This window comes from Nilaparvata lugens, chromosome 1 (genome assembly GCF_014356525.2).
Source record: "Nilaparvata lugens isolate BPH chromosome 1, ASM1435652v1, whole genome shotgun sequence".
Lineage (NCBI taxonomy): Eukaryota > Metazoa > Arthropoda > Insecta > Hemiptera > Delphacidae > Nilaparvata > Nilaparvata lugens.
The window spans coordinates 4,345,941-4,373,323 of NC_052504.1; the positions used below are offsets into that span (position 1 = coordinate 4,345,941).

The following is a 27,383-nucleotide window of genomic DNA, read 5'->3' on the forward strand; positions in this document are numbered from 1 at the left end:
GTAATGTTACATAAATTATTTCTTTATGGAAGGAATCCCAAATATTATGAATAACTCTATTCCCTGTAAAATGATAAGTGAATACATTGTTTTTTAAGCACTCTTCTCAACTGTCCATCTTGATCTCATGTGGTTTCATGTAGTTTCGAAATATTAAGATTTCCTGTAAGCTATTAATGATTTCAAAATTCAGTCAGTTTTTCTATTATTTTAGTCACGTACCATAGTTAAATCTTACTATTTGAATATCTACCATCAAATCAATAATAAACATTGAAGTGGATAAACCTTTTTAAAAATGGGAAACTATATAAAATGACATCGCCTATATAAAGTTTAAAAAATGAGTGGAATTTTATCTTACCTAACTAACTTATTCTAACTATAGGTTCCAAAGAATTGTTCCATCCTGGTCAACAAAAAATAATTCATATGCATTTCCTTTGAGCACATTCTCTTCAATAGTTTGTTTGTAAATGGTACCTGAAAAAAGAAACATAATCTTTCAGCATATTCATTTTGGAGATAATGTGAAGTTAATCATCAATGATAAGACATAGTTTGGACTTTGAATAAATTAGAAGTGAACTGGGCCTCAATAAACTATTTACATTAGATATAAATACTATAAGTATATATACTTACATTCATAGCACATAACAGAAAACACTTTAAAGTTTTATAATATAAATTAAAACAGGTGACACACGACATAGATAGATTAAAAACACTGAAAAACTTACATTACACTCTTTGCTCGGTTAAGAAAGGGGACACAGTTCCTTAAAAATTTCCGATTATAATGTAAGTTTTTCAGTGTTTTTAATCTATCTATGTTGTGTGTCTCCTGTTTTAATTTATACTATTCATATTGATCTACCTGGCATCACGCAATATTTCGATCAATAGAGCATGAATAAGTTTTTCAAATACATTACTATTGTAGTTTTAAATGAGTTTGGTAGCAATGGTCAACCAGAAAAATAGTACTATTTTATATTTTTCCAATGGCAGTCTTTCTATATTCAATTACACTGACTCTAATCAAGTTATTACTATAACAATCTATTTAATATTGTTTCCAAGTGATTTTAAATTATAAATTAAGAGAAGATTAATTCATAGATAGGTACCAAAGACAAAGTAAATGTTCTAATAGTCAGGTTAGTTTTGTTATTATATTGATAAACTATGGGTTTACACTATTTTGAGGTGCAACAAGGATAATGGAAGTTTAGGACTTAGAATGTAATGAAATACTTCTAAGTCAAATTATGATGTTATTTTAAATAAATCTGTTTGTGAAAACTACTAGCTGCATTATAAAAAATGTATTTTGTGATTAGGCCAACTTACTGAAAGTGTAAAAGATTGTTAGCATGAAATTCTAAATGTTATCTTGGTTGAATAATGTTTTGAATCTGATTATTTAATGTTAATCTAATCAATCAATCTTGAATGAGTTTAAATCTAATCAGTTGATTAGATTTCTCTCTTTCTTGTGATAATTCTCTACCATACACAAACTAGCTAGTCTAGGATTTACATTATTATTAAATACTACAAATTAAACATTAAAAAAAGAAATAAATAAACTTTTGCCAACTTCTAACCTCTTGAAAAATGAAAAAGATAGCAATTTAGACCTAGAGACTAGGTTATTAAAGGCCTACTACAGTGGGCTACCTGAATAAAAATTGTAAACATGCTAGTAGGCTACTCATAAAATTTATATCAAATAATTGTGTACGGTAGATCTAGCCTACTTTATTATGCGAAATTTAAGTGTACTTACTTGAATCCTCTATTACTTCAGCAATTTCTAACCATATTCTATTTTTCAAATAGGTAATTCGTTGTGCAGGTCTGGAAAGTACAAAACTTTGAACTTCGAAAATTTCACGCCTTTCTGTTGTAAATCCATTTTCAATTTCTCTTGTAAAAATTATAAGAATAAAGAAACCAATAGAAATATTTTATACCTCAATTGGCAAAATTCTAGCCGGCATGCTCCCCCTGTTATCTCAGTTATTATTGAAGATATCGACTCAAATTTTTTTTTAAATAAAAGAGGAGGAAAAAATAAAGCGCGCTAGCCTATTTTCATACAATTTAGTTAGATTTTAATATTAGAAATAGCTGTTTCAAAACTAACCTTATTTTGAAGAATGGACGATTCTAAATATATTATTATCTCAACTATTTTTGAAGGTATCAACTCAATTTTTTTTTTGATGAAAGAAGAAGGAAAAATAGGTGTTGCTTCTATGAATTTTATTTTGAAAGACTTTTTAAAACATTAAAAAAAAACAGTTTGAATTTCTGAAGTGAGACTCAACAATGAAGAATGATGTTATGTAAACAATGAAGAATGAACTGTGATTAATGAAGCCAATAGCACAGCTGACTCATATTTTATGGCCGAATTAAAGATTTCAAAATAAGCGATTGCTCGAATGAATGTTCGCATCAATTCAACTTCTTCGAAAGTGATTGAAGAGGTAACTACAGGCAAGCATGGACATTGGAATACAATATAATTGATTAATCGATGAATTAAATAGAAATTAGATATTATTCTGGGGAGTTTTTCATTAAATTAACATTAACTTTCTAAAGCTGACCCTGAAACAGAACAGAAATTGGTAATTTTTGGTTTATGTGACTAACAATAATTGTATCTCACAATAAATTGTATCTCAACTATTTTTTAAGATATCAATCAATTTTTTTTAAATTGAAGAGGAAGAAAAAATAGGTGTTGGTAATATAAATTCTATCCTAAAATACTAATTTAAACATTAAAAAAACAATTAGGTTCTGCTCAATTTATGTCAGGTTCAAGTCATTTATATTTATAGTAATTAAGATGATTGAATAGAACAATTGAACATTGAGATAGGATTCAAGAGTTAAGATAAAGAGATTTTTCAATAGTGGAGACTCTTTGAGTATGGAAAGAACTATAATGTTAAGAACTAGGAGTTGAAGAAGTGGTGGACAATGTACAAACCTTTACTCTTAATCACATTTTCTTATGACAATGATACATTTTAATTGAATGAACTTGTTATATATATATTTGAACTACCGCCTAAACAGAGTAGTCAACATAAAATATTGCACAGAAATGAAGAAAACACTGATTCAATTTATTACCAACAACATTTATTTTATATGAATATTACAAACATTTGCATTATAATCTAAATTATTATCCATTGTACATTTCTACACTACAACATTCAAAAAGATCAGACAGGCATTGAATTTGAAACACAAAGACAGACACATTCATAAGGCGCTGTTCACCTGTTCCAGTATTTTCTATTCTGTATCGTATTCGACTTAACAATAATATAAAGTGTTCAATAAAGATCATTGAAATAATTCTACTGAGAGTTCTTATTCTTTCAAAAATACACAACAGAACTCTTGAATCAAGTCAAATAATTACTAACCTGAACAAGTATGACCAAAGCTTACTGAGCCTGGGCCAAGAACAGATCTCTCCTAAACTAAACTTTTTCTAATCTGAGATTTTCCTAAAATTAGCTTCACCTAACTAGAGTTTTTCCCAACCTAAGCTTTTCCTAACCTAAGCTTTAACTAACCAAAGCTTTTCCTAACATAAGCTTTACCTAACCTTAGCTTCTCCTAACCTTAGCTTCTTCTAACCTAAGCTTTCCCTAACACTTGACTTTTTCCTGACCTAAGCTTATCCTAACCTTTGCTTCTCCTAACCTAAGTTTTTCCCAACTCAAAGCTTTCCTAACCTAAGCTTTTCCTAACCTAAGCTTTCACTAACCAAAGCTTTCCCCAACCCTAGCTTTTCCTAACCTAAGCTTTACCTAACGTTAGCTTCTCCTAACCTAAGTTTTACCTAACCCAAGCTTTACCTAACCTTAACTTTTCCCAACCAAAGCTTTTCCAACCTAAGCTTTTCCTAACCTGAGCTTTTTCCAACCTAAGCTTTTCCTAACCTTAGCTTCTCCTTACCTAAGTTTCTCCTAACTCAAAGGATTTCCTCAACTAAGCCTTCACTAACCAAAGCTTTCCCCAACCAAAGCTTTTCCAACCTAAGCTTTCACAAACCAAAGCTTTTGCTAACTAAAGCTTTTCCTAACCTGAGCTTCCTCTAACCTAATCTTTTCCTAACCCAACAGTTTCCTAACCTAAGTTTCTCCTAACCCAAGCTTCTCCTAACCTAAGTTTCTCCTAACTCAAAGCTTTTCCTAACCTAAGCTTTCACTAACCAAAGCTTTCCCTAATCAAAGCTTTTCCAACCTAAAGCTTTTCCTAACCTAAGCTTTACCTAACCATAGATTCTCCTAACCTAAGCTTCTCCTAACCTGAGGTTTCCCCAATTTTAACTTTTCCCAACCAAAGCTTTTCCTAACCCATGCTTTTCTCAACCTAAGCTTTTCCCAACCTGAGCTTTTCCTAACCCAACCTAACCTAACCTAACCTAACCTAACCTAAGCTTTTCCTAACCTAACCTAACCTAACCTAAGCTTTTCCTAACCTAACCTAACCTAACCTAACCTAACCCAACCTAACCTAACCTAACCTAAGCTTTTCCTAACCTAACCTAACCTAACCCAACCTACCTAACCTAACCTAAGCTTTTCCTAACCTAACCTAACCTAACCCAACCTAACCTAACCCAACCTAACCTAAGTTTCTCCTAACTTAAAGCTTTTCCTCACCTAAGCTTTCACTAACCAAGCTTTCCCTAACCTAAGCTTCACTCAACCTTAGATTCTCCCAACCTTAGCTTCTCCTAACCTAAGCTTTCCTAACCAGAGCTTTTCCCAACTTAAGCTTATTCCTCACCCAAGGTTTTCTTAACCTAAGCTTTCCCCAACCAAAGCTTTTCCTTACCTTAGCTTCTCCTAACCTTATCTTTTCCTAACATAGGCTTTCCCTAACCTTAGATTTTTCCAACCTTAGCTTTTCCTCACCAATTTTTCCCCAACCTAAGCTTTCCCTAACTTGTGCTTTTTTTAACCTAAGCATTTCCCAATCGAAGCTTTCCCCAACCAAAGCTTTTCATAACCTAAGCTTTCACAAACCAAAGCTTTTTCTAACCTAATTTTTCCCAACCCAACAGTTTCCTAGCCTAAGTATCTCCTAACCTAAGATTTTCTCAACCTAAGTGTTTCTAAGCTAATGCCTCCTAACCAAATCCTTTCTATGCAAAATCTTTCCAACCTAACCTCCCCTAACCTAACCTTTTTCAACCCAAACCTTTGTAACCTGAGTTTTTTATTATCCCCAACCCAACAAAGCCTAACTCGAACTAACAAATGCAGTCCAGCCCAACCATTGAGCTCCCCTCTAACCAAGCATTTTCCAACCTAATATAACAAAGCCTTACCAGATAAAGACTGAGCAACCCTCAGACTTGCTCAGTCTTCATCACTTAAGGTTTGATAGTCACATCAAACTTTGGTAGGTAGGGTTTCATCAATATCGTTAGATACAGGAGAAAATGTGGTCAGCAGTAATTATGGTTAGCTCCATTTAAAAATATTCTCAACATTTTTCAGGCAAACAACTGGCACATTTTTGATATTTTCCAGATTTCCTATCAACTTCATCAATAGCATTAAATACAGAAGAAAATGTGGTCAGCAGTAATGGTTAGCTCTTTGATGGAATTAGAATTTTTATTCAAATTTGATACATTTGAGTTCTAATTCAAAATTATTTTTTTCCCAAAATTGGATTTTTTTTTTGAAAAAATTGAAGATAGGTAGTGAAAATTATAACTGGAACCGTTTTAAGCATAAGTTAGCCTGTGGTACTTTTCTGTAAGTTGTATAATTCTGAATGATTGAATAAATAAATAAACTTTAATTATTAATACCTAAATGAGACTTTACAAATTTAGTACCCATTGGGGTTTCCAATTTTTTCAAAAAAAAGTTTGAATTGGTTTGTTTTTTCAGATTGGTTTCTACAAGGATGCAGGTTTGATGCCTAGTGAGATCGGACTCCCCGATTATGTATTAAGTATTCCAATAATGGGAAAAAATGTAGAACAAATTATAATTTAAATATATCAAATTGAAGTTTGTAAAACAATAACAATAAAAAAACAATAAAATAAATATTGAACTCTTGAATCATTAATCGAACAAGTTGAAATCGGAATCTTTCTTATCGAGCAATTTCAAAAACCGATGACAACTCTATTTAGCATGCTTCAAATTTGTGACCTGTAGAGAATAGAGCAGCAACTCTATAACTCTACAACTCTATGGTGCTAGTAAAAACATGATAGTATTATAGGTTGGACAAAATTCAAAATTTGCTGTTAATATTAATAACATTAAATTTCATTGATTAGAATTGTTATTCAGTTACCGACACGTATTTTTTCTTCTTCTTTCATTAAAAAAATTTAGTCCCATAATATCTTTAATAATAGTTGATACAAATCATTATAATTTAGAATCGTCCATTCTATAGAATAAGGTTAGTTTTGAAACAGCTATTTCTAATATTAAAATTAAATCAAATGGTATAAAAATATGCTAGCGCGCTTTATTTTGTCTTCCTCTTTCATTTAAAAAAAAAAATTGAGTCGATATCTTCAATAATAACTGAGATAGCAGGGGGAGCAGGCCGGCTAGAGCTTAGCCCCTCAATTTTCCACTGCAAATTAATTTCACAGTATAATAGTAGCAAAACCGAAATCTGACAACCAATATCAAAACAAACCATCCAACAATTAAAGATTGAGGTTAAAAAAAACATGGCGTCTGATCCACAGAAAGATTTTTCTGCCGGTGTCACGTGATCAGAGCAGAAAAGTGATTCGAAGCTGTCTGTTCTCGTCGACAGAATCCCGAAATTAGTTCTTTTTCGACAAAACGGTTCACGAGCAGTGATCGGTCGAAGCAAAATAGCATTGTGTTGATAGGCCTTATAAAGAACGGCAAGATGAACGACAGTTCGTCTCTGATTTGAACAGTTCTTTTTTTCTGCTCAACTTTCTGCCGATGGGTGAATACTCCCATAAGAACCAATGTTAATTTAAAGTGAATTCTGTCGTCTGCCCGTTACGAAAACACACCTTAAGCAAACAAATGCTTAAGGAATGGTAATCAGGTGGGCAAATACCGTTTGTAAAAGAGTCAATATCCTTTCCAATTTTTATGGGGGGTAGATGCCATAAATTCTACACAAACTTTAATAGAACGGAATAACTTTTTATCGCATCAGGACCATTTATGCAAGTTAAACCAAAGTCTGAGCTTAAGAGCTATATGACGGTTTAAACGGAGATAGATTATAGCTGTTAGTTTAAACCAGGTGTGAAGCGCAGTATTATCGAATGTAACCATACTTGATCAAGTAATAATAATTGTAGATTAGTATTAAATTTAGATGGTACATATATGGCTCTGCAAGTTGAACGCTAATCTAGGATTACTAGAATAGAGTAGAATAAAGTTTATTCCTTCAAATATATATACAATATACAATTGGAAACGTCAAATCCTATACTATTAAACGAGCAATTTCTGTTTATATGTTTAGATGTTTGTATTTCACCGGATCTCGAAAACAGCTCTAACGATTCTCACGAAACATAGTAGAACATAGTAGGCTTATAATATAAAAATTCGATTTCACTAGGTCTCATCCCTGGGAAAACCCGCTGAAGGACATTAGAAGGATAATTATTATTCATCCTTGGAAAAGCAGTTGATAATAATTATTTTGTCGTCTGTTGATGATGGAAGTGAGTGAGCGAGTTCATGTGTGTGGGACTGTATCAAAATTATGACTCAGCTGTTGAGCTTTTGTAATCATTCAATCAGGTACTTAGTGCCGGTTGCAAAAAAGCTGGGTTATTTTCAATCCTGATTAATTCCAGTAGATCCATCTTCTTGAAATGGTCTTCTCTGATTTGGTTCGCGTGAAATTAATCAGGATTCATATTTAACCAGCTTTTGTGCAACCGGGCCTTTGTGAGGGAAATGTTTGCATTCCTCTGGGAATTAATCTCAATTACTGTGATTAGATAGAACATTTCTGTATGAACTATAAATGTTATTATGATTTCTTCTTTCGTAATAATTTTTTTATGCTTTTTTACTCCAGAGCGAAGCTCGGTGCCCCGATATTATAAATTAAATTTAGATCCAAACAAAAATCATGTCAATTCCTGAAATTCTATGGTAACTTTATTACTTGAAGATATGACTGCAAATTATAATGTTATGTTACTTCCCGAGTTCAAAACCATCAGCCGATTCATCTCTTTTTATACCGAGATGGTGCAAATTTATAAGTTATGGAAACCACAAATTATCAGTTAAAATCAGTTTATCACCCGTGCTCCGCAAGGGTGAACTAGACAAACTGAAAACTTGACGTACTGAATTGATGAAGAATTTAAAATAGGCCTATAACCATTCTTGATGAATTAAGAATGTATATGCAAAATCACTTTTAATCAGTCCAATAGGTCAGACGTGATTATGCGTCATTGGTGAATTTTATCATCAAGTACCTATCAATAAAAGCAAATTCTTTCCTTTATTATAATATTATACATTATAAATACCACTGTCATCATACAAGTCTACTAAATTATTGTTGAAAAATTATTTGATAATGCTCTTTTTATTTAATAATATTTTTCATTATTACCTTCTTTGTTTTGTTCACAGGTCACCCTCAGCAATAATATTTTGCTACAATAATCATTTTACAAATGGCTACCGCGGTGGCGAAAAAATTCGACTCTTCTAACAATGGTCCAAAGGATCCATCTGAGTACGGGTGTGTATAGAATCTCGATCTTATTATTTACACTATCATTAATCACAATAATTTATCTCGATACTATTCTGTAAATAATTCACATAACCAACTTATTTTCCATTATAAAATATATTTTAAATCACTACTTATGATTAGTTTTTGATAAAATTTGATGATGTATACTAGTGTTGCTTTTTTGGAAATGAGCTATAAATGAATCGTGAATGTTAGGCTGTTTTTTTGTTTAAATTGTGTTTAATTAGTCCAGTGATTAAAAATTAAAATTTAATATCTTTTCTTGAATTAAGAGGCTCAAAAAGCAAGAATTGTATAAAAAAAAGGCTGGACATTTTGAAAGAATCACAAACAGTACTAGCCTCTCTTATAGTAGTGTACAAGGTTTTGACTAATTTTTAAATGTTAATCTAGTTATAAAATAATATTTTTTCGCCCCACTTGGATGTAATGAGCTGGTTTACGTGCGTCATATGGAGGCCGAAAGTGATTGTTTTCTGACCAGGCCGGTAAAATTTTTACGGCCCTAGGGCTGTAAAATAACCTTGAAGTCAGCTGATTCTGATTTGATGTGAACGTGTTTACAAAATAGTTTATGAAACGGAATCAGTTTATGCTTCTAGAATTGAATAAAGTTTTTGCAATAAGATACTATCATTTTATTTGGATGAATGAAATACAAATAATGAGATATTATAAACTATTCAAATTCAATTTTCAGAGTATAATAGAATCTAACCTCAAACCTCCTAGTACAACATTTATCATGGAACATGGTGGATAAACGGAATCATTTTATGCTTTTAGAATTCAATAAAGTATTCTGTAATAATATACTATCATTTTATTTGGATGAATAAAATACAGATAAGATATATATTATAAACTATTCAAATAATTCTATTTTCAGAGTAGGATAGAACTTCTAACCTAAACTTCCATTGACATTCAGATTGGCCAAATTTCAAGTGTGCTAAAACAGCTGATCAAAAACTTTCCATTGACATTCAGATTGGCCAAATTTCAAGTGTGCTAAAACAGCTGATCAAAAACTTTTCATTCTTTGTGTTTATCATTCAATAATCAAAACATTTATAATAATATCATCTTATTGTCATTTGGAAGAATAAAAGTATAAACTCAACCTCTTACATATAATTGAACATAATCTTTTAGGTTATTTAGACAAATCAGAATAAAAAATAAAAATACTTGGACAATTTCTTGATATTCAGATTACCTCAGATTTGCTAGAGCTATGACCTTCCACTTTTGCTTTCGGAAGTGCTTATAATAGACAATTATTCTCATATATATATTGTTTATTTTCCTGTGTGGCGAAAAATAACGTTCTCACCATGGGCAAAAATGTTTTTTCCGGCTCTCAATCTTTTCTAGTCCTCGGCCTACGGCCTCGGACTTGAAAACCGATTTCGAGCCAGAAAAGTCCCATTTTCGGCCCTAGGTACGAAATATACTATTACAACATAAAGTACATAAATTAAGTTTCAGAAAAGTCTTATATTGTGCTTATGGAACTAGGTGAACAGAAATTGTAAATTTACTAAAATTTCATTTTATTTTTGTGCTCAAATCAATAAATAAAATCACCGCCCATTCAAATTCATGTGCAAAAATAATAAAACCGATAGTCGATAAGTCGGCCATCGATTATTGAATCTGTCGACCGTCGAAACCTCGACTTTCTTGATCGACTTCTACAGTTTGAAGTTCGACAGTTTGAATGTTTATGTTTGAAAATTAACCTTAATTCTAGTCCTAAATCTTAATCCTAATAAACTTTCCAAGTAAAATACAATTTATCCAATCACGCTTGACAATTATTTGCATAAAGAGGTAAATATAATATCATTATTCAAAAATTCAAAATATTACTCGTGTAAATTTATATTTTTGATAAATTTCAACCTTCTTGTCACCGATATCTTGTTCAGGCTGAAAACATTCTTTGTAACTTGTATCACATTCAATACGGTAGTTATATTCAATTACTATTATTCGATTTTATTGTACCATCTAAATTTGTATTTTTATTCAATTTTTTTAAAACTTGAAATTGAATTTTCAAATTTGCTTTCAATTAAACAAAGTTACTTTGAGCAGTTCTTGGAAATTGAGGTTATTAGAGTTACCGAATAGAATATAACCAATTGATAGCTTTTTAATACTTTCAAACACTTTCTTCTGTTATTCATCCGCATTAAATCATCTTTTTTTGCAGAATATTATGGATACAATGGCTTGTCGCTTCATCTCTATTGATTGCCGAACTTTTGGTTCTTGGCATAAAATTTCTGATCACAGCAATCGAGTCCCTGTATCGAACTTTCCTGCCCCCAATGGAGAAATCATTGCAAGGTGAAATTGTATTGGTGAGTTCAATTAAATCGCTGACAAATATTTAGAATATTTTGTATTCTTTGAAGACCCACGCATTGTTATATTTTTTAATATCTATTGTCATTCATAAATATTCCGTTTATTTTTCTGAGTATGATGCATATGGTACAGTACTATTAGTACTATACTATTTTGTGGTAGATGTCTGGGTGTCACCCCGTCAACTGGTCAACCCGTCAGGATGTTACCATTGAAACCGGTTCCTGGAGGTGTCTGGTTGACGCCGACAAGTTATCTCCTTTCTAAGGAGGTGACATGCTGACGGGGGGACTAGTTGAGCGAGCAGGTAACACTGTCATGCACGGTAACGACAAGATGTCACCTGCTATTTAAGAAGATGACGGGGTGACTACTTGAATTTGACGTACTCTGACAGGATGGAAACTGCCACTCCAGTAGATGACATGCTGACTGGGGACCACTTGATATGTTTTACAGGGCGATATATTTTCGCTAGGGGATATGCTGTCGCCTGTACTCAAAATGTCGAGGTGACAAGTAGACGGGATGACACCCTGTGGAGTCATTCACAAATCACAATATTTCATGATTTTGAAGCCCTGTAATCTAAAAAATTTCTGCTTTGTTGGACTTGATGAGAATATCGTTAATTTTTATGGGAGTCTTCACACATTTTCAATCTACCAATAAGTAAATACTTTTATAAAATCCAATTAAATTTTTCCATGCAAAGCATTAATTTATTGAAAAGCAAAGCTATATTCACCACAACATTTATGTTAGTCTATTCCGGATTTATCTGTGTTGAGGCATGCAGCTTTTTGGTATTTTTTGTGCTGCGAAAAGAGATTTTATAGTGAGGTCCACGTTATTGACCGAGCGAAGTGAGGTCTAAGATTCAAGTTGTCGGTTTGGCAAAACTCTTAATGTTTAGGCTAAATGTTTATAACTTTGTTGAAGTTCTGACACTGTGTTACTAGTAAATATTTGAGAAAACACTTAGTTTTTTTGGAGTCTTGAGGAATGCATTTCACTCCTGAAGAGGAGCTTCATCAGCCTGACACCAGGGGTGCTTGCTCTTATGGGTTGGACTGTGTGGCCAAAATGTTTATATGTTGCGCATTTACGGCGAAACGCAGTAATAGATTTTCATGAAATTTGACAGGTATGTTCCTTTTTAAACTGCGCGTCGACGTATATACAATGTTTTTAGAAATTTTACATTTCAAGGATAATATAAAAGGGAAAAGGAGCCTCCTTCATACGCCAATATTAGAGTAAAAATCTGTTGTGGTACACTCACATAACTTTCCTTGCTCATTGAACTGTAAGCCCCATTCTCAAACGAGAATAATTTGGGGGAATAACATAATGACGATTGGCGGCAACATATTTGAAACTACGATCAGACTTTTATATATGTGTATATATATAATTGTTTTCAGAGTACTTTTTCCTTTGTGTAAATTGTGAAATTTGATGATTTTTTTAAAAGTCGTCAAAACAGCTGTTCTACAGATCGTCTCGACTATGTGTTCTTTTAATGAACTGCTCTACCTCATGCACGAGAACGAGGTTACAAAGTCCATTTCTCAAGGATGGGGTGGACCCCCCATTAGTTTCCTAGAAAGGAGACTCATGCCAGTTGATAGGGCTTATAAATAGCTATCTAGGGTATAAATTTGAAGAAAATCGTTAGAGCCGTTTTCGAGAAAACGGTGAAAAACATGTTTTTTTAGCCATTATCCGCCATTTTGAATTGAATTTTATTGAATTTCTTATTGTCGGATCCTCATGGTATCAGGACCTTAAGTTTGAAATTTCAAGTCAATCGGTTAATTAGGAATGGAGTTATCGTGTTCACAGACACACATACACCCACACACACAGACCAACACCCAAAAATCATGTTTTTGGACTCAGGGGACCTTGAAACGTATGGAAAACATGAAATTGGAGCACCTTAAATTTTTTTGGAAAGCAATACTTTCCTAACCTATGGTAATAGGGCAAGGAAAGTAAAAATCAGACTATAGAATTATTTATCATAAATTAGCTGTCTAGTGGACTATAATACTACCCGTCCAAAAACATCGAACATCTTGAAAATGTATCTTTCCATCAACGTAGTAGACAGTTGACTGTAATACCCGTTCAAAAACATCGAACATCTTGAAAATGTATCTTTCCATCAACGTAGTAGACAGTTGACTGTAATACCCGTTCAAAAACATCGAACATCTTGAAAATGTATCTTTCCATCAACGTTGTAAACAGTTGCAGCCAGACCTGATAACAGCACTCACACTCACATTCCGGGACGACAAGTCACGTTACGATAGGACAGAAAGCTCTATATTTATTTAGGATTTTTTCTAAACATTTTAAATTGATAAATTATTTATTAATTTTTGAGAAAACATAACAACAGGTCAATGTAACTTACTGAGCGCGAGGTCTACTGTTCACAGAACTACTAGTAATGTCAGTATTTGATTAACATGATGTAGCTATCCTTGTTTATTATTCGTCAAAGTAGATAGGCCTAGTACTATCATTTTCTGGCTCCGAAACGTTGGCAGATCGTTTTTTAACATTGTAGAAATTATAATTAGTTTCCTATTCATATAGAAATAATAATAAATTAACAAAATATTCAATCTCAATTATGAAAATTCAAGTTTGAATAACTGAAATATATATTTTCTGAAGGATAAAATATTGATTATTTTAAACAAGAATAAACAGTTAATATTAAATCAGATATACCGATGTCAGCTATCCTCTTAGAACGGTAGTGGCAAAGCAGAAAATCAACAACACTGTCTGCTATCTTTCTCCACTGCCAACGTGGACCTCACTATAACAACCAAATTGGGTTATTTATTTTAATGCTATCTTACTTACCTATTAAGTTATTACCAACTTAATAAGAGTAGCCTAACTAACCTAACCTAACCAAATATCTTGATAAGTTACTCAACTTACTCCCTTCCTTTTTGCTAAGGGTGATTCCCACATGATCTTTATGCTTTTGAATGGTTAATGAGAAGGATGATAATGAGAGATGAATATACCTACAGTTTTAGGTGTGCTCCTTACTTTTTTATTTGTTTGTTGTCTATAGATAACCGGAACGGGTCACGGCATTGGCCGGGAGCTGGTTTATCAGATGGCTCCCCTAGGCTGCACCCTAGTCTGCTGGGATGTGGACGAATCGGGCAACCAGGAAACGATCAAACTGCTGGCCGATCGTGGTTACAAGAAGAACGTGCATGCCTACAAGTAAGTTAGGGTAACATTCACCTCTTCAGGTCCCAAGTTGACCACTCATCAGTTAGTCGAAATCTCAGTTGTTCAAGTTTCCTTTGCTTTCCGAAAGTCTCATAAATCACATATATTTGAACGATACATTTCGAATAATTCCAGGCTATTGCGATTTAATTGTACAGCATGGTAGATGTGTCTATTCTATGCATAAATGGGGGAAGGTTCATACACGTTTCTGTGAGGCTGGAGCAATCCAGACTGTACGGCATATCGTAGAAGAGTGCCCTAGGATATAGAACAGCCTATCTGGGTGCACTCCAAAGTTGACGAAATCCATCGACGACTGTTCATAATTTTTTTCGAAATCCAGTACAACGACTGTTCATGAATTTATTTGGGAGAATTGGATGATATTATTTTGAGAGCATTATTTGTGTGTGTTCCAATAACATGTCTCCATCTACTTGTACAGTAAAGCCCTGCTCACACACATCGATTTTTGTGCGTACGGTATTTTGCTGTCCTTGTAAATTCTATTAGATTAAACTCATGATTTTGAACAGATGATGTTTGTCAAGTTCCGTCTAATCTGATAAAATTTACAAGGACGGCAAACTATCGTACGAACTAAAATCGATGTGTGTGTACAGGGCTTTACTGTACAAGTAGATGGAAACATAATGAATCAAAGAGAAACAATTTCGCTCATTTCAAGGCTGTTAATTTGAGCAGCAAACGACTTTACGGTTGGTTGTTTTTTAACCAACTTCAAACTTCCGCTAATATCTACTAAACATCAATAAAACCGAGTGAAAAATTTGTTTAAAAGAGAAACCTACACACTAGCTATGAAGGTAGTAACAAGACAAAGCAACTATTGACAGAGTTCTTGGTTGAGAAAAATGTCTGGAACAAATAATTGAAAGATTCAATTCCTGTAATGTTAGAAGCACAAATAATTATAATTAAAAAAAGTCGTTGATGTTGTCAATACCACTATGTTTGTCAAAATTATGAACAAATTATATTTTTTTCTTCAATTAGGCTATAGAGAAATACCACAACATCTCTTACCATACAATCGAATCACGAATAATTATCATCGGAACTTTTGTAAGCAATTACTTGAGAATTGGGTTGTAGTTAGATAGAGAAATACTTATACAGTTAAATTCTTGATTTAAAGTTTCTTATATTGTCAACACCACTCAACTATTGAAACAATTTGTTTCAGATAATACTTTTGGATGTTACACCATCATCAATTTGTTGAAAATTCTCGGTCTTTAGATATCCTATTATATTAAGCGAGCAATTTCTGTATATGTTTATATTATTATTTGGTTGTCTGGTTATGTATGTCAAACGGATCTAGAAAACGGCTCTCGAAAACGGATTTTCACGAAATTTGGAACATATTAGGTTTATGATATAAAAATTCGATTGCACTAGCTCTCATCCCTGGGAAAACTCGCTGAAGGACATGAAAAGGATAATATTATTCATCCTTGGAAAACCAGATGATAATTTCGTCGTCTGTCGATAACAGAAGATGCGTGTGCCTGTGTGGGAGATCAGCTGTGTAATCAATCAGCTTACCGTATTTCGCGAGAAATATTATCTAGAAATTTTAATAGACTCGATCAAAATAATCAGATTTGTTGACATGACATGGTATATCATTCTAAATTAGAGTATATCATAATATTCAAAGTTAATTATTATTTTACAGGTTTGAGTGATTAGTGAATGTTATTTTGTTATTCAATTTGGTTTGTAAACAATCTAAATTAGAACTTTTCTGTATTCAAATATTTGAACTGAAAATTGGACCTGAATTCAAGTTTATGGAACATAACCTACTTTTTGGACCATTTATAAAGTATAAATCGAAATTCGGGAAAGAATCAGTTTTGGGCTGTGCCTGTTAATCCTTCCCCAATCATTTTGAAGAATTGTGTTGTGTTTATCAATAAATAAATTACGAGCGAAGCTCGGTGCCCCGATATTTGATGTAACTCGTACAACTGATTTAGTAGTTCCATGCAATTGGTTTGAAACTATAAATAATGAAACTGAAACTATAGTTACATTAACTTCAAACTATCAGCATTTTTTTATGGATAACATAGTGTTTACCATTCAACCAATGTTGGCAGTTTGAGTGGATAGGTACATATCGGGTAGTTTATTTCATATACCTGGTTCACACGGTCACCCAGTCACTGACCCGTGGCTTACTAAGTCGCTGGTCAAGCTGGTAAGCATGGCCACGTTGGTCTTGCCATCCACAATGCAATGTGACCATTTGTGGATGCTCGGCTGGCCACTCGCCTTCGCTTGGCTGGCCTCCGCTCGACAAAAGTCGGAGCGATGACAAGCAAAGGCCAATGAGGGCGAGCTCTGGCAAAGCAGCCATCCACACTCTCGCGCTCGTCGTCATTTGTAAGCATTGGGCGATAGTGTGGATGCGGCAATAGACTAACTGACAGTTTGTTGCAAATGATTGTCAATTATAGTTTTTGATAAGTTTTTCTGAGCTTTCGAAATCAACTAATTGCTGTATTTTTTATATTATGCTGTATTATAGCATTATATCGGGGCACCAAGCTTCACTTGCTATTTTCATTTATTGATAAACAGAACACAATTCTCTAAAATGATCGTGTTTATATTTCACAGCTGGCTATACGTCATCTTATGAATTTCGGGGATGCGATATTTTGATTTTTCACATACTCACTCACTCGCTCACTCACTTTTTTACTATCCACAGACGACGAAAGTCTCAGCTGTTTCAGCCAAGGATTAATTATCCTTTTAATGTCGCTCAGCGAGTTTTCCCAAGGATGAGACCTAGTGCAATCGAATTCTTCTATATCATAAACCTACTATGCTTCAAATTTCGTGAAAATCGTTAGAGCCGTTTTCGAGATCCGTTGAACATAAATATATACCCATATAACCACTTAACCAGATAACCACATAACCATATAAATATATATACAGAAATTTCTCGCTTAATATAATAGGATTATCCATTACTTACTTACTCCTTGGCGCTACAGCTCATTCAGAGCCTTGACCTCCTTCAAAAAGCCTCTCCATTCGTCTCTATCGGCAGCCTTACGTCTCCATCTATTTTTGGTAGAGAGTTAGTGGGAAGGATATTTTTAATATTCTTTCCGAAGAATGGACATTGATATGTCCAAAGCTCCGCCAATTTATGTAGATGCATATCAATATAATTATTATCTATAGTTATTATATTACAAATTGCTTTTTCATATCATATACAGTTCAATAATTATTTTCTTGATCTATATTATGTAAATTCATCTATAATTTTGCTGTATTGTAAGCTATTGTATATAAGTGTATAAGCCAGTATATATTGTAATCTACATAAATAAAGTACTCAATCAATCCCCTGACACCCAGCTTTCTAATACCGTGCTCCATATTCTCCAGCCAACACTTTTGCGGACGTTCTCTTAGCCTTCTCCCTCCTGGGTCATTTCTGAAGACCTTTTTCACATCTTTTGAGTCACTCATCCTCTCAACGTGTCCCAACCAACTCAAACGCCTCGTCGACAATTCGACATTTCTGGTACAGATCATATTAGCCATTAATCATTAGATATTTTCTTTGTTTGCATGCTCATTTTTCATTTGTATATCATATTATACTGAAAAACGTTGATAAACCAGCCGATCAAGACGTGCGTTTTTGTGTACTGTTTTCAGGTGCGACGTGTCGAATCGCGAAGAAGTCCTGGAGGTGGCCGCGAGAGTGCGCGCAGAGGTGGGTGACGTCACCATGCTGGTGAACAATGCGGGCATAATGCCCTGTCGACCTTTGCCCAGTCACAAGCCGCAAGAAATACGAAAAATATTTGACGTCAATGTGTTGGCTCACTTTTGGGTAAGCGAAATCCTCCACCATATATCCAACGTCTTACTTTGCTCTCTATAACAGAATACTACTATTTTCCCTCAGCTTTATGCCCTAGGGACTGAATAATTTTTTTCATTTGAAGGGAATGTGACAAGGTGGTACCCCGTCAAACTGGCACCCGTTAAAACAAGGGTTAAAACCTCTAAAGGTTTTTTAGTTGATAGATTTACGCAGAAAACATGTCACCTTTCTATGGAGGTTGACAGGGTGACACCTTGAAGCGAACAAGAGAGGTGACAGTTGGTCGTATTTTGGTGATAACAAGATGTCATCTATGGGTACCGAAGGAAGAGGTGACACTTCCCACATGATGTTGGATGTAGACATTTAAATAATTCCTATTATTAGAATATTGGAATTTAAACCCTTTCTACCTAAACTAATACGTTAACAGCGCATGTGCATTACGGATTCTCTACTCCTTTTGCAGTAACTATAGTAGACAGATTTTTCAGTTCTAAGCGATTCAAAAAGAGTAATTGTACGTAAAATAATATTGTTTTGATAGGCCAAACAATCTCTTGAATCTCTTGTAAGAACTACCAAAAGACAATAGTTACATCTATCTCCGGTTTCACCATAACAAGCTCGGTCAAGACATTTGAACATAGTCAAATCAGGTATGCTTTACAACGAGTGCACTGGGACATATGATGGTTTGGGATAGTTTTTATCGATCATTCTATAGTGAGGTCCACGTTATAATGGCAGTGTTTGATTAGCAATGGTATTGCTATCCTTGTCTATCATTCAACAAAGCGGATAGCGCTATCTCTTTCTCGCATTGCTCTGTTGCCAGATCGTCTTTCAACAATGTAGAATTAATAATTAATTAACAAAATAATCCATCTCAATTATGAAAATTCATTATGAAATCATTGAAAAAATATAATTTCTTGCTTAATAAAGTATAATTATTTAAAGCTAGAATGAACTGTTAATACTACATCAATAAACCTGTATCAGCTACCGTCTATAGAGGGCATTGACAAGACAGAGGATCGGCAACGTTCTCCTATCTTTTTTGGGTAGAGAATTAGTGGGGAGGATATTTTTAATAGGCTATTCTTCCCAAAGAATGGACATTGATATGTCCAAAGCTCCGCCAATTTATGTAGATGCATAACAATATGATTATTATCTATAGTTATTATATTACAAATTGCTTTTTCATATCATATACAGTTCAATAGTTATTTTCTTAGTCTATATTATGTAAATTCATCTATAATTTTGCTGTATTGTAAGCTATTGTATATAAGTGTATAAGCCAGTATATATTGTAATCTACATAAATAAAGTACTCAATCAATCAATCAATCAATCTTTCTCCACTGTCATTATAACATGTACCTCACTATAGTGCATATCTTGTAAATCGTAACCGACTTGACCATGTTCAAATTTCTTGATCGAGTTTGGTGAAACCGGGCATTAGTTTCTCTATGTTTCAAATGGTTAGTTTTTTTTTGTCGATATGTCAGAACCATTGGTAGCTTTATTTGCCCAACTTATGAGGAATCAATGGGAAAGCTCAACTTTTGACAGTAGCTTCCTAATATTATATAAGTGAGCTGCAATGAAATTCTAATTGAGTTGATTGCTGGATGTTTTGTTTGTGTTTTGTAGACCCTGGAGGCGTTCCTTCCGAGCATGGTGGAGCGAAACCACGGCCACATCGTGGCTCTGTCGTCGATGTGTGGCATAGTCGGCATCCCCAATGTCGTTCCCTACTGCGCTTCCAAGTTCGCCGTCAGAGGTCAGCACCGTACTTAATTTCCGCATTTATCTAGAGACAATACAACATTGACTATTATCAGGACCTCCTATATACGGTACAGAAATAAAATTAAAAATCCAAGTACCCTTTTTACTTTCCTTGCCCTATTACCATAGGTAAAGAAAGTACTGCTTTCCGAAAAAATTAAAGTACCACAATTTGTGAATTTCTATACCTTTCAAGGTTCCCTGAGTCCAAAAAAGTGGTTTTTGGGTATTGGTCTGTATGTGTGTGTGTGTGTGTGTGTGTGTGTGTGTGTGTGTGTGTGTGTGTGTGTGAGTGTGTGTGTGTGTGTCTGTCTGTGTACACGATATCTCATCTCCCAATTAACGGAATGACTTGAAATTTGGAAATTAAGGTTCCGATAAGGATCCGACACGCACAATTTCGATCAAATTCAATTAACGATGGCGTCTAAAATGGCGAAAATGTTGTCAAAAACAGGGTTATTCGCGATTTTCTCGAAAACGGCTCCAACGATTTTGATCAAATTTATACCTGAAATAGTCATTGATAAGCTCTATCATCTGCCACAAGTACCATATCTGTAAAAATTTCAGGAGCTCCGCCCCAACTATGCAAAGTTTGATTTTAGATTCCCAATTATCAGGCTTCTTTGTTGACAATTTTCTTACTCATGAACAGCAACTTGCTTTCTACAAAAAAATTGGCAACTTTTTTGTGTGAAACTAACTATTGTGCAACAAATTTTGTTGACAATTTTATTATTGTTCAAAAATAATAGTATACTACAAAAACGTTGTCAATTTTTATGTAGAAAACTATTTTTGGATAAGATTTTGTTTACAACTTTTGTGTAAACTCAGCTCTATATTAAAGAACAGCAACTTGCTTTCTACAAAAAAATTGACAACTTTTTTGTGTGAAACTAATTATTGTTGTACAAATTTCGTTGACGATTTTCTTTTAGTTCACAAATAATAGTCGACTACAAAAACGTTGTCAATTTTTTTTTTTTTTTTTGTAGAAAACAAATTACTGTTTTCAAATGTAGAACAACAAAATGTTGTACGAGTCCTAGAAGTAGTTTTCAAAATGTTGCTGTGCGTTTTATGAAATTGGCAACAAATTGCCGCAATTCGTTGAAAACCTACTTGACAACACTGGTGTGAACGCAAATTTAGGTATGGTTCACGGGGTAATATTCACGGCTTTACAAAAACATCAGGCTTCAGAGACTCTAGATCCCTAGTTGCAGGAAGCTCTACAGTCTCTACACACAGAGATTCTTCATGAATGAGAGAGTAGCAACATATCACCAACAATGGAAATAACATATTGACAAATATCAGCTGTGTTTTGCTAAAAGGACGTAACTCCAAAAAGCTCATTGTGTATCTTTTCGGATGCAGCACACGTTGCTTTTGAGAAGATACAAAAGAGCTTTCGTTGATTAGAACTTACTTGGAAAGATAAATTTTCAAAAATGTTCCATGCTTTTACTTTCCTTGTCCTATTACCATACGTAAGGAAAGTATTGCTTTCCGGAAAAAATCAAGGTATCCCAATTTCTATACGTTTCAAGGTCCCCTGAGTCCAAAAAAGTGGTTTTTCGGTATTGGTCTGTATGTGTATGTGTGTATGAGTGTATGTGTGTCTGTGCACGCATGACTTGAAATTTGGAATTTAAGGTCCTTACAATATAAGGATCCGACTCGAACAATTTGGATCAAACGCAATTCAAGATGGCGGCTAAAATGGCGAAAATGTTGTCAAAAACAGGGGTTTTCGCGATTTTCTCAAAAACGGCTCCAACGATTTTGATCAAATTTATACCTAAAATAGTCATTAATAAGCTGTATCAACTGCCAAAAGTCCCATTTATGTAAAAATTTCAGGAGTTCCGCCCCATGTATGCAAAGTTTGATTTTAGATTCCCAATTATCAGGCTTCAGATATAATTTAATAAAAAAAAAAAAAATCAAGTGGAAAAGATTGAGCATGAAAATTAAAGATTTTCATGCTCACTCTTTTCCACTTGATTTTTTTTTATTAAATTGTATCTGAAGCCTGATAATTGGGAATCTAAAATCAAACATTAATGTTCAGTAACATTTTCACCTAAAATTGAAACTAAGCTTGAAATTTGAGAAAATGTGATTATTCAATTGTAAACTGTTGGCAACTGTTGATTCCATTAAATCATTCACTGTGAAGAGATAGCAGATCTCGTGTGTATCCAGCGTTATTGTCCTGTCACCAGCTGGCTAAGATTTGAATAGTAGACCTTAGATGCGCGGGAACACTAGCGTCAGGTGATCAATTTCCATAACGGCAAGGAAAGTTGTGTGAGTGCGCCACACCAGATTTTGCGCCACACCAGCAATATTTTCCTTACGTATGGTAATAGGGCAAGGAAAGTAATAAATACAGAGTGTCCCATGAAAGGTCTAAGGCCGGTTACAGAGCTCGACCGACCGTCAGTGCGTACGTCAGTCGTTCTTGACTTTTTCATAGAGATTAGTAGTGGTGTTTTGAGAGAGCTGCCTATCCAATAGAAATCGAGGGGTGTGGCCTCCCCCCTCCACCCCCCCAGCCCCAGTCGGCCATTTTGGCCCCGCCCCCAGCCAATAGGAATCAAGGGGCGTGGCCACGCCACCCTCCACCCCCCCTGCCCTAGTCAGCCATTCCCCCTCCACCCCCCCTGCCATAGTCAGTCATTTTGCTCCACCCCCCCAGCCCCAGTCGGCCATTTTGTCCCCGCCCCCAGCCAATAGGAAGCAAGGGGCGTGTTCAAAATGGCGTCGTGCCCCCACCACCCCAACCAATAGGAAGAGACCATTGTAGCAGGTGTCCATCTCCCCTACCCAGCATGGGTGTGTTCAAAATGGCGTCCCCCTTCCCTAGTGCCCCCACCACCCCAACCAATAGGAAGCAGGTGTCCCCAACGATTCCCCAGCGGCGGCGGCCATCTTTGTTGTAGCAGGTGTTAACTGACTGCCCCAGTTAACACCTGCTTAATTTGCATATAAAAAATATCCCCACATTTAAAATCTTTAAAATCTCTCAAACTACACTACTAGCGCTAAACTCTCAAACCACACTACTAGCGTTTGGTACAAATTAAACTATGTTCCTTGTTTTCCTCCACCACAGGAAGAATGAAAAAAATTACATTTCATATTTGTTTGTATGAGATGTCATTTTCCCCACACTATGCTGTAAAAGGAATGGTGGCGCTTTTTTTAATGTGCTTTCCCCATATTGAGAAAACTCTAATTGAATGTTGCTATAATAGGATGTAGAATAGATCGGGCTAATCTACATACTACTATAGTTATTCATTACAAGTGTTAATCAACATTAGGCCTATTGCACAACAATATGTTCCTTTTTTCCTCCACCACAGGAAAATGAAAAAAATTACATTTCATATTTGTTCACGTATGAGATGCCATTTTCCCCACACTATGCTGTAAAAGGAATGGTGGCGCTTTTTTTAATGTGCTTTCCCCATATTGAGAAAACTCTAATTGAATGTTGCTATAATAGTGTAGAATAGATCGGGCTATTCTACATACTACTATAGTTATTCATTACAAGTGTTAATCAACATTAGGCCTATTGCACAACAATATGTTCCTTTTTTCCACCACCACAGGAAGAATGAAAAAATTACATTCATGAGATTGTTATTTTTCCCACACTATGCTGTAAAAGGAATGGTGGCGCTTTTTTTAATGTGCTATCCCCATATTGAGAAAACTCTAATTGAATGTCACTCAGTTATTCAATACAAAGTATTAATCAACATTAGGCCTATTGCACAATCAATGAGGGAATGGTTTTTTTTTTTTATTTTTTTTTTTATTTTTTTATATATTCCTTTCTTCTAGAAGAACAAGAGGCGATTTACCTTCTTGTTGTACACACTTCAGATAGAGTTTTTTTGTTGAAATCCTCAAGTGTTTGAAGATTCAACACTCAGAATTTCTCAGGTAAGTAAACTTCGCAATAATAGTCACCATTGCTGTCATGATCGTATAACCTCATTATGATTCGCTGACCCTGTTGTGTTCTCACTAATCTAGCGTGTACAACACGGTACCACGAATCATGGTCAAGATCTTTGAGTGAGACCGTTGGATATTCAGTTTTCGAAATATAATTGAATGACTTCATACTAAAAAGTCTATCATTTCCAGTGTTGCTTCTATGGTGTTCCATAATAATAATAATAATAATAAAAACTTACCGCAATCGTGTGCAAGAATAACAAAGCAGCTATATGCTTGCGTTGGTTGTCGGTTAAAGACTGAGCAAACCTGTTAAGCCGTCAGCCCCCCACAACCGTTTCCTGTCGACTCCTTCCACATTCCTTCTGTTGACTCGTTCTCCCCTCCGCCTCCTCCTCACACCTTTCCTTCTGTTGACTTCCCGCCATTCACCTTCTTCTTCTTTACATGTAGCCGCATTCCTTTCTTCTCACCTCTTCTTTACAGCAGCTAGTCGCTTCTTCTTCTTCTTCCTCTTCTTCTTCTTTACATGTAGGCGCATTCCTACCCACCTCTTCTTTACAGCTAGTCGCCGCATCTTCTCCTCCTCTGTTCACCTCTAGCGATCTTAAAATTTCTTCTTCAATTCTTATTAGCTTGTTACATTCAAACTAAAGGGTCTGTAAAAGCTAAGTATCACTGATATCGTTAATATTAACTGTATTTAGAAATATTGCTTTCAATTGTCTAGCAATAGTACTGTTTTTGTCTCTATTGCTTTTTGACACAAATCATACCATTCAATGTAGTTTTGTAATTTAATTTCTAAACATTCTGGCGCATAAGACCAGTTTGCGGATTCATTATAGCTCTTCAATCTGCTGCTGCTGCTGCTAGCGAAGGTACACTAAATGAGTGGTACTAGAACAGTGAAATTTATTGCTTTTCGCTTCTCCCTTCCACCGCTACAGGTCAGACTGCATACTCTCGCTTTATGCGAAATCAAATCAAATCCACAATAAACACATAGTATGCTTTCCCCATCAAAATAAAAACCTTGTCGGGCATAGTTGCATTTTCGTTGTTTAGTTAACAGCTTACAATGTTTCATACTTTCCATTCTATTATTTTCGCATGTATAATCGATATCAGCAGCATTACAATTCAATGAACTCATATTTTTTGTAGACATTGAAGCAGCAGCACTATTCTCCTTTGTTTGCTTGTTACACATCAAGATTGTCAAATAATGATACGCACTGAACAACGCACACCGGCCATTGGACGATTTGTTATGAATTTTGCATACACTAAAACACCAAGAATTTTCAAACATTGTATAGTCTGGTTTTTGAATATCCTCCGGCATAGTAAGCACATTGTCGTGTAACCTTTTCAAAAACTGTGTTTTTTCTCTTCCCTTTGTATAGATTGTGGTATAATTTTGCAAATATGAAGCAAGCAGCGCGTCAGTGTAAATTAAGTCGCCTTGGTCCCATCTAATTCTATGATAGTTATGTTCAAGCCAGCTGACATCACGGTACATTTTTCTACTCAGTAATGTTTTCGGAAATGGTGATTTAAGTGTAGCACAACATGACGTAGTTTGTAATCGATTATGGCTACCTCTTTAATAATGATAAAATTATCATCACTTTTGAAAAAATGAAACTCGACTACAGCAAAATCAATGTCATCATTTTTCCTGTCGCATTCACTCTCCTCCTCCTCCTTAATTCTTGCTGCCTCCTTCTCCAATTCTTCTTTATCCAAGTCGCATTGTATGCCAAAGTCTCGAAATTTTGTTGATACTTGCTCATCATCATCCATTTTCTGTTGTCCGTCGGTGCATGCACACATTCTATGTACAAATGCATCAAATTTTGCTTTTGTCAATGATGACAATGATGATGATAATGATGATAACGACGACGACGACGACTGAGGAATGTTATTATTCAAGCTATTAGAACACATTACAACTGAACACTGTATTGATCATACACGCACTTTTATATAGCCCCCTCCTCCTTCTTTGTCATGCATAGCTCGCTCTTGCGTCAAATTACTGTACTTCACGAACTAATGCGCTCAATGGTTTGTATTCTACTAATGTGTCACTTATCAAAATACAATATGCAGTCGTTAAATTTGGCACATTTTCTGTAAACTCCATTTCCAATCGAATGTCTGTTGACGATGTTAAATGATCAGCTTGATGTGAACAATCTAGTACAATTATTGGACAGCATCAGTAAAAGTTTTATAATCTACAACTGTACCATAATCAGTATGAAGTCCTAAATTATAATAGCTGGGCGCAAATTCAATAAACATTTTGTACAAAAGTTGTTTGTTTCCATTTATACGATCATACGGCAGATATTCACTATTCAGGAAAAGTTTACATCGTGCAATTTGCACATATCAAATTTCGACATTGACTTTCCCATTACATTTTTCCTGTTTGTCTGAAATGCTAATATTACAAATCGCGGTGTATCAGCTTTTGAAGCCGTCTTTATAGTCCAAATCGTGCTAACACTGCTCGGCAGCTGAGGATATTCGTGGATATCCCATTTTCTGAATGCAATTTTCAATGGCCTATCCTGATCAACAATTTTCAGAAATTTCAATCTTAAATGATCATCTACATGAATATAGGGCACTTTCCAAAGCAATTTTGTTATTTCCAACGACATTGATGTTGCTTGCGACGACTCAATACAATTAATATCTGTTGCGGATCTCAAAAGCACAAGCTCTTGTCTCATATTCAAAATTACATGTTGAAAATCTTCGAAAAATGGCAGAAGTAATTTTTAACGGTACGCAATAAGCAAAAGTATTATTAGTTAGTGTTGATGCACTATCAGTGAACCTGCTAAATTATATGTATTTTTATCGTTTAGTTGTTTCACTAAATATGATTTAATAGTAGAAGTAATACCTACTAGTCGACTCTTTGCAACGACTGTACCTGCCAACTCAAATCGTATCTCATCAAACAATGTTGCTACTGCATTTGAACTGAGCGTATATGCAGCCTCGACCGGCGGATCATCAGGTTTGTCTTTTGCCGGCGGTTTTGTACATGTAATTTTCCCTCAACAATAAGAAAAGATTTTGCAACTATGAAATAAGGTCATGAGACGATTTCGACAAACGTATTTCATCATTGTTATTAAATTTCAAATTACCATACAGCGCATGCGTATGATAATCAAATTTTGTTATA

At 34.7% G+C, this 27,383-nt stretch overlaps 1 protein-coding gene across 2 annotated transcripts in view; it reads left to right on the forward strand.

Moving 5' to 3' along the window:
• Nucleotides 1-27,383, forward strand: part of LOC111050255 (17-beta-hydroxysteroid dehydrogenase 13) — a 77,934-nt gene that overhangs the window by 24,578 nt on the left and 25,973 nt on the right. Inside the window, exons 2-6 of one of the 2 annotated variants that reach the window (XM_022336549.2) lie at nt 8,691-8,802; nt 11,042-11,192; nt 14,309-14,466; nt 18,199-18,376; nt 20,039-20,168. In XM_022336549.2, coding sequence (XP_022192241.2) covers nt 8,735-8,802; nt 11,042-11,192; nt 14,309-14,466; nt 18,199-18,376; nt 20,039-20,168 — 685 coding nt within the window. In that variant the 5' untranslated portion in view covers nt 8,691-8,734. Of the gene's footprint in view, nt 1-8,690; nt 8,803-10,521; nt 10,657-11,041; nt 11,193-14,308; nt 14,467-18,198; nt 18,377-20,038; nt 20,169-27,383 lie in introns of those variants that run through there. The other variant, XM_022336551.2, reaches the window with a different exon arrangement.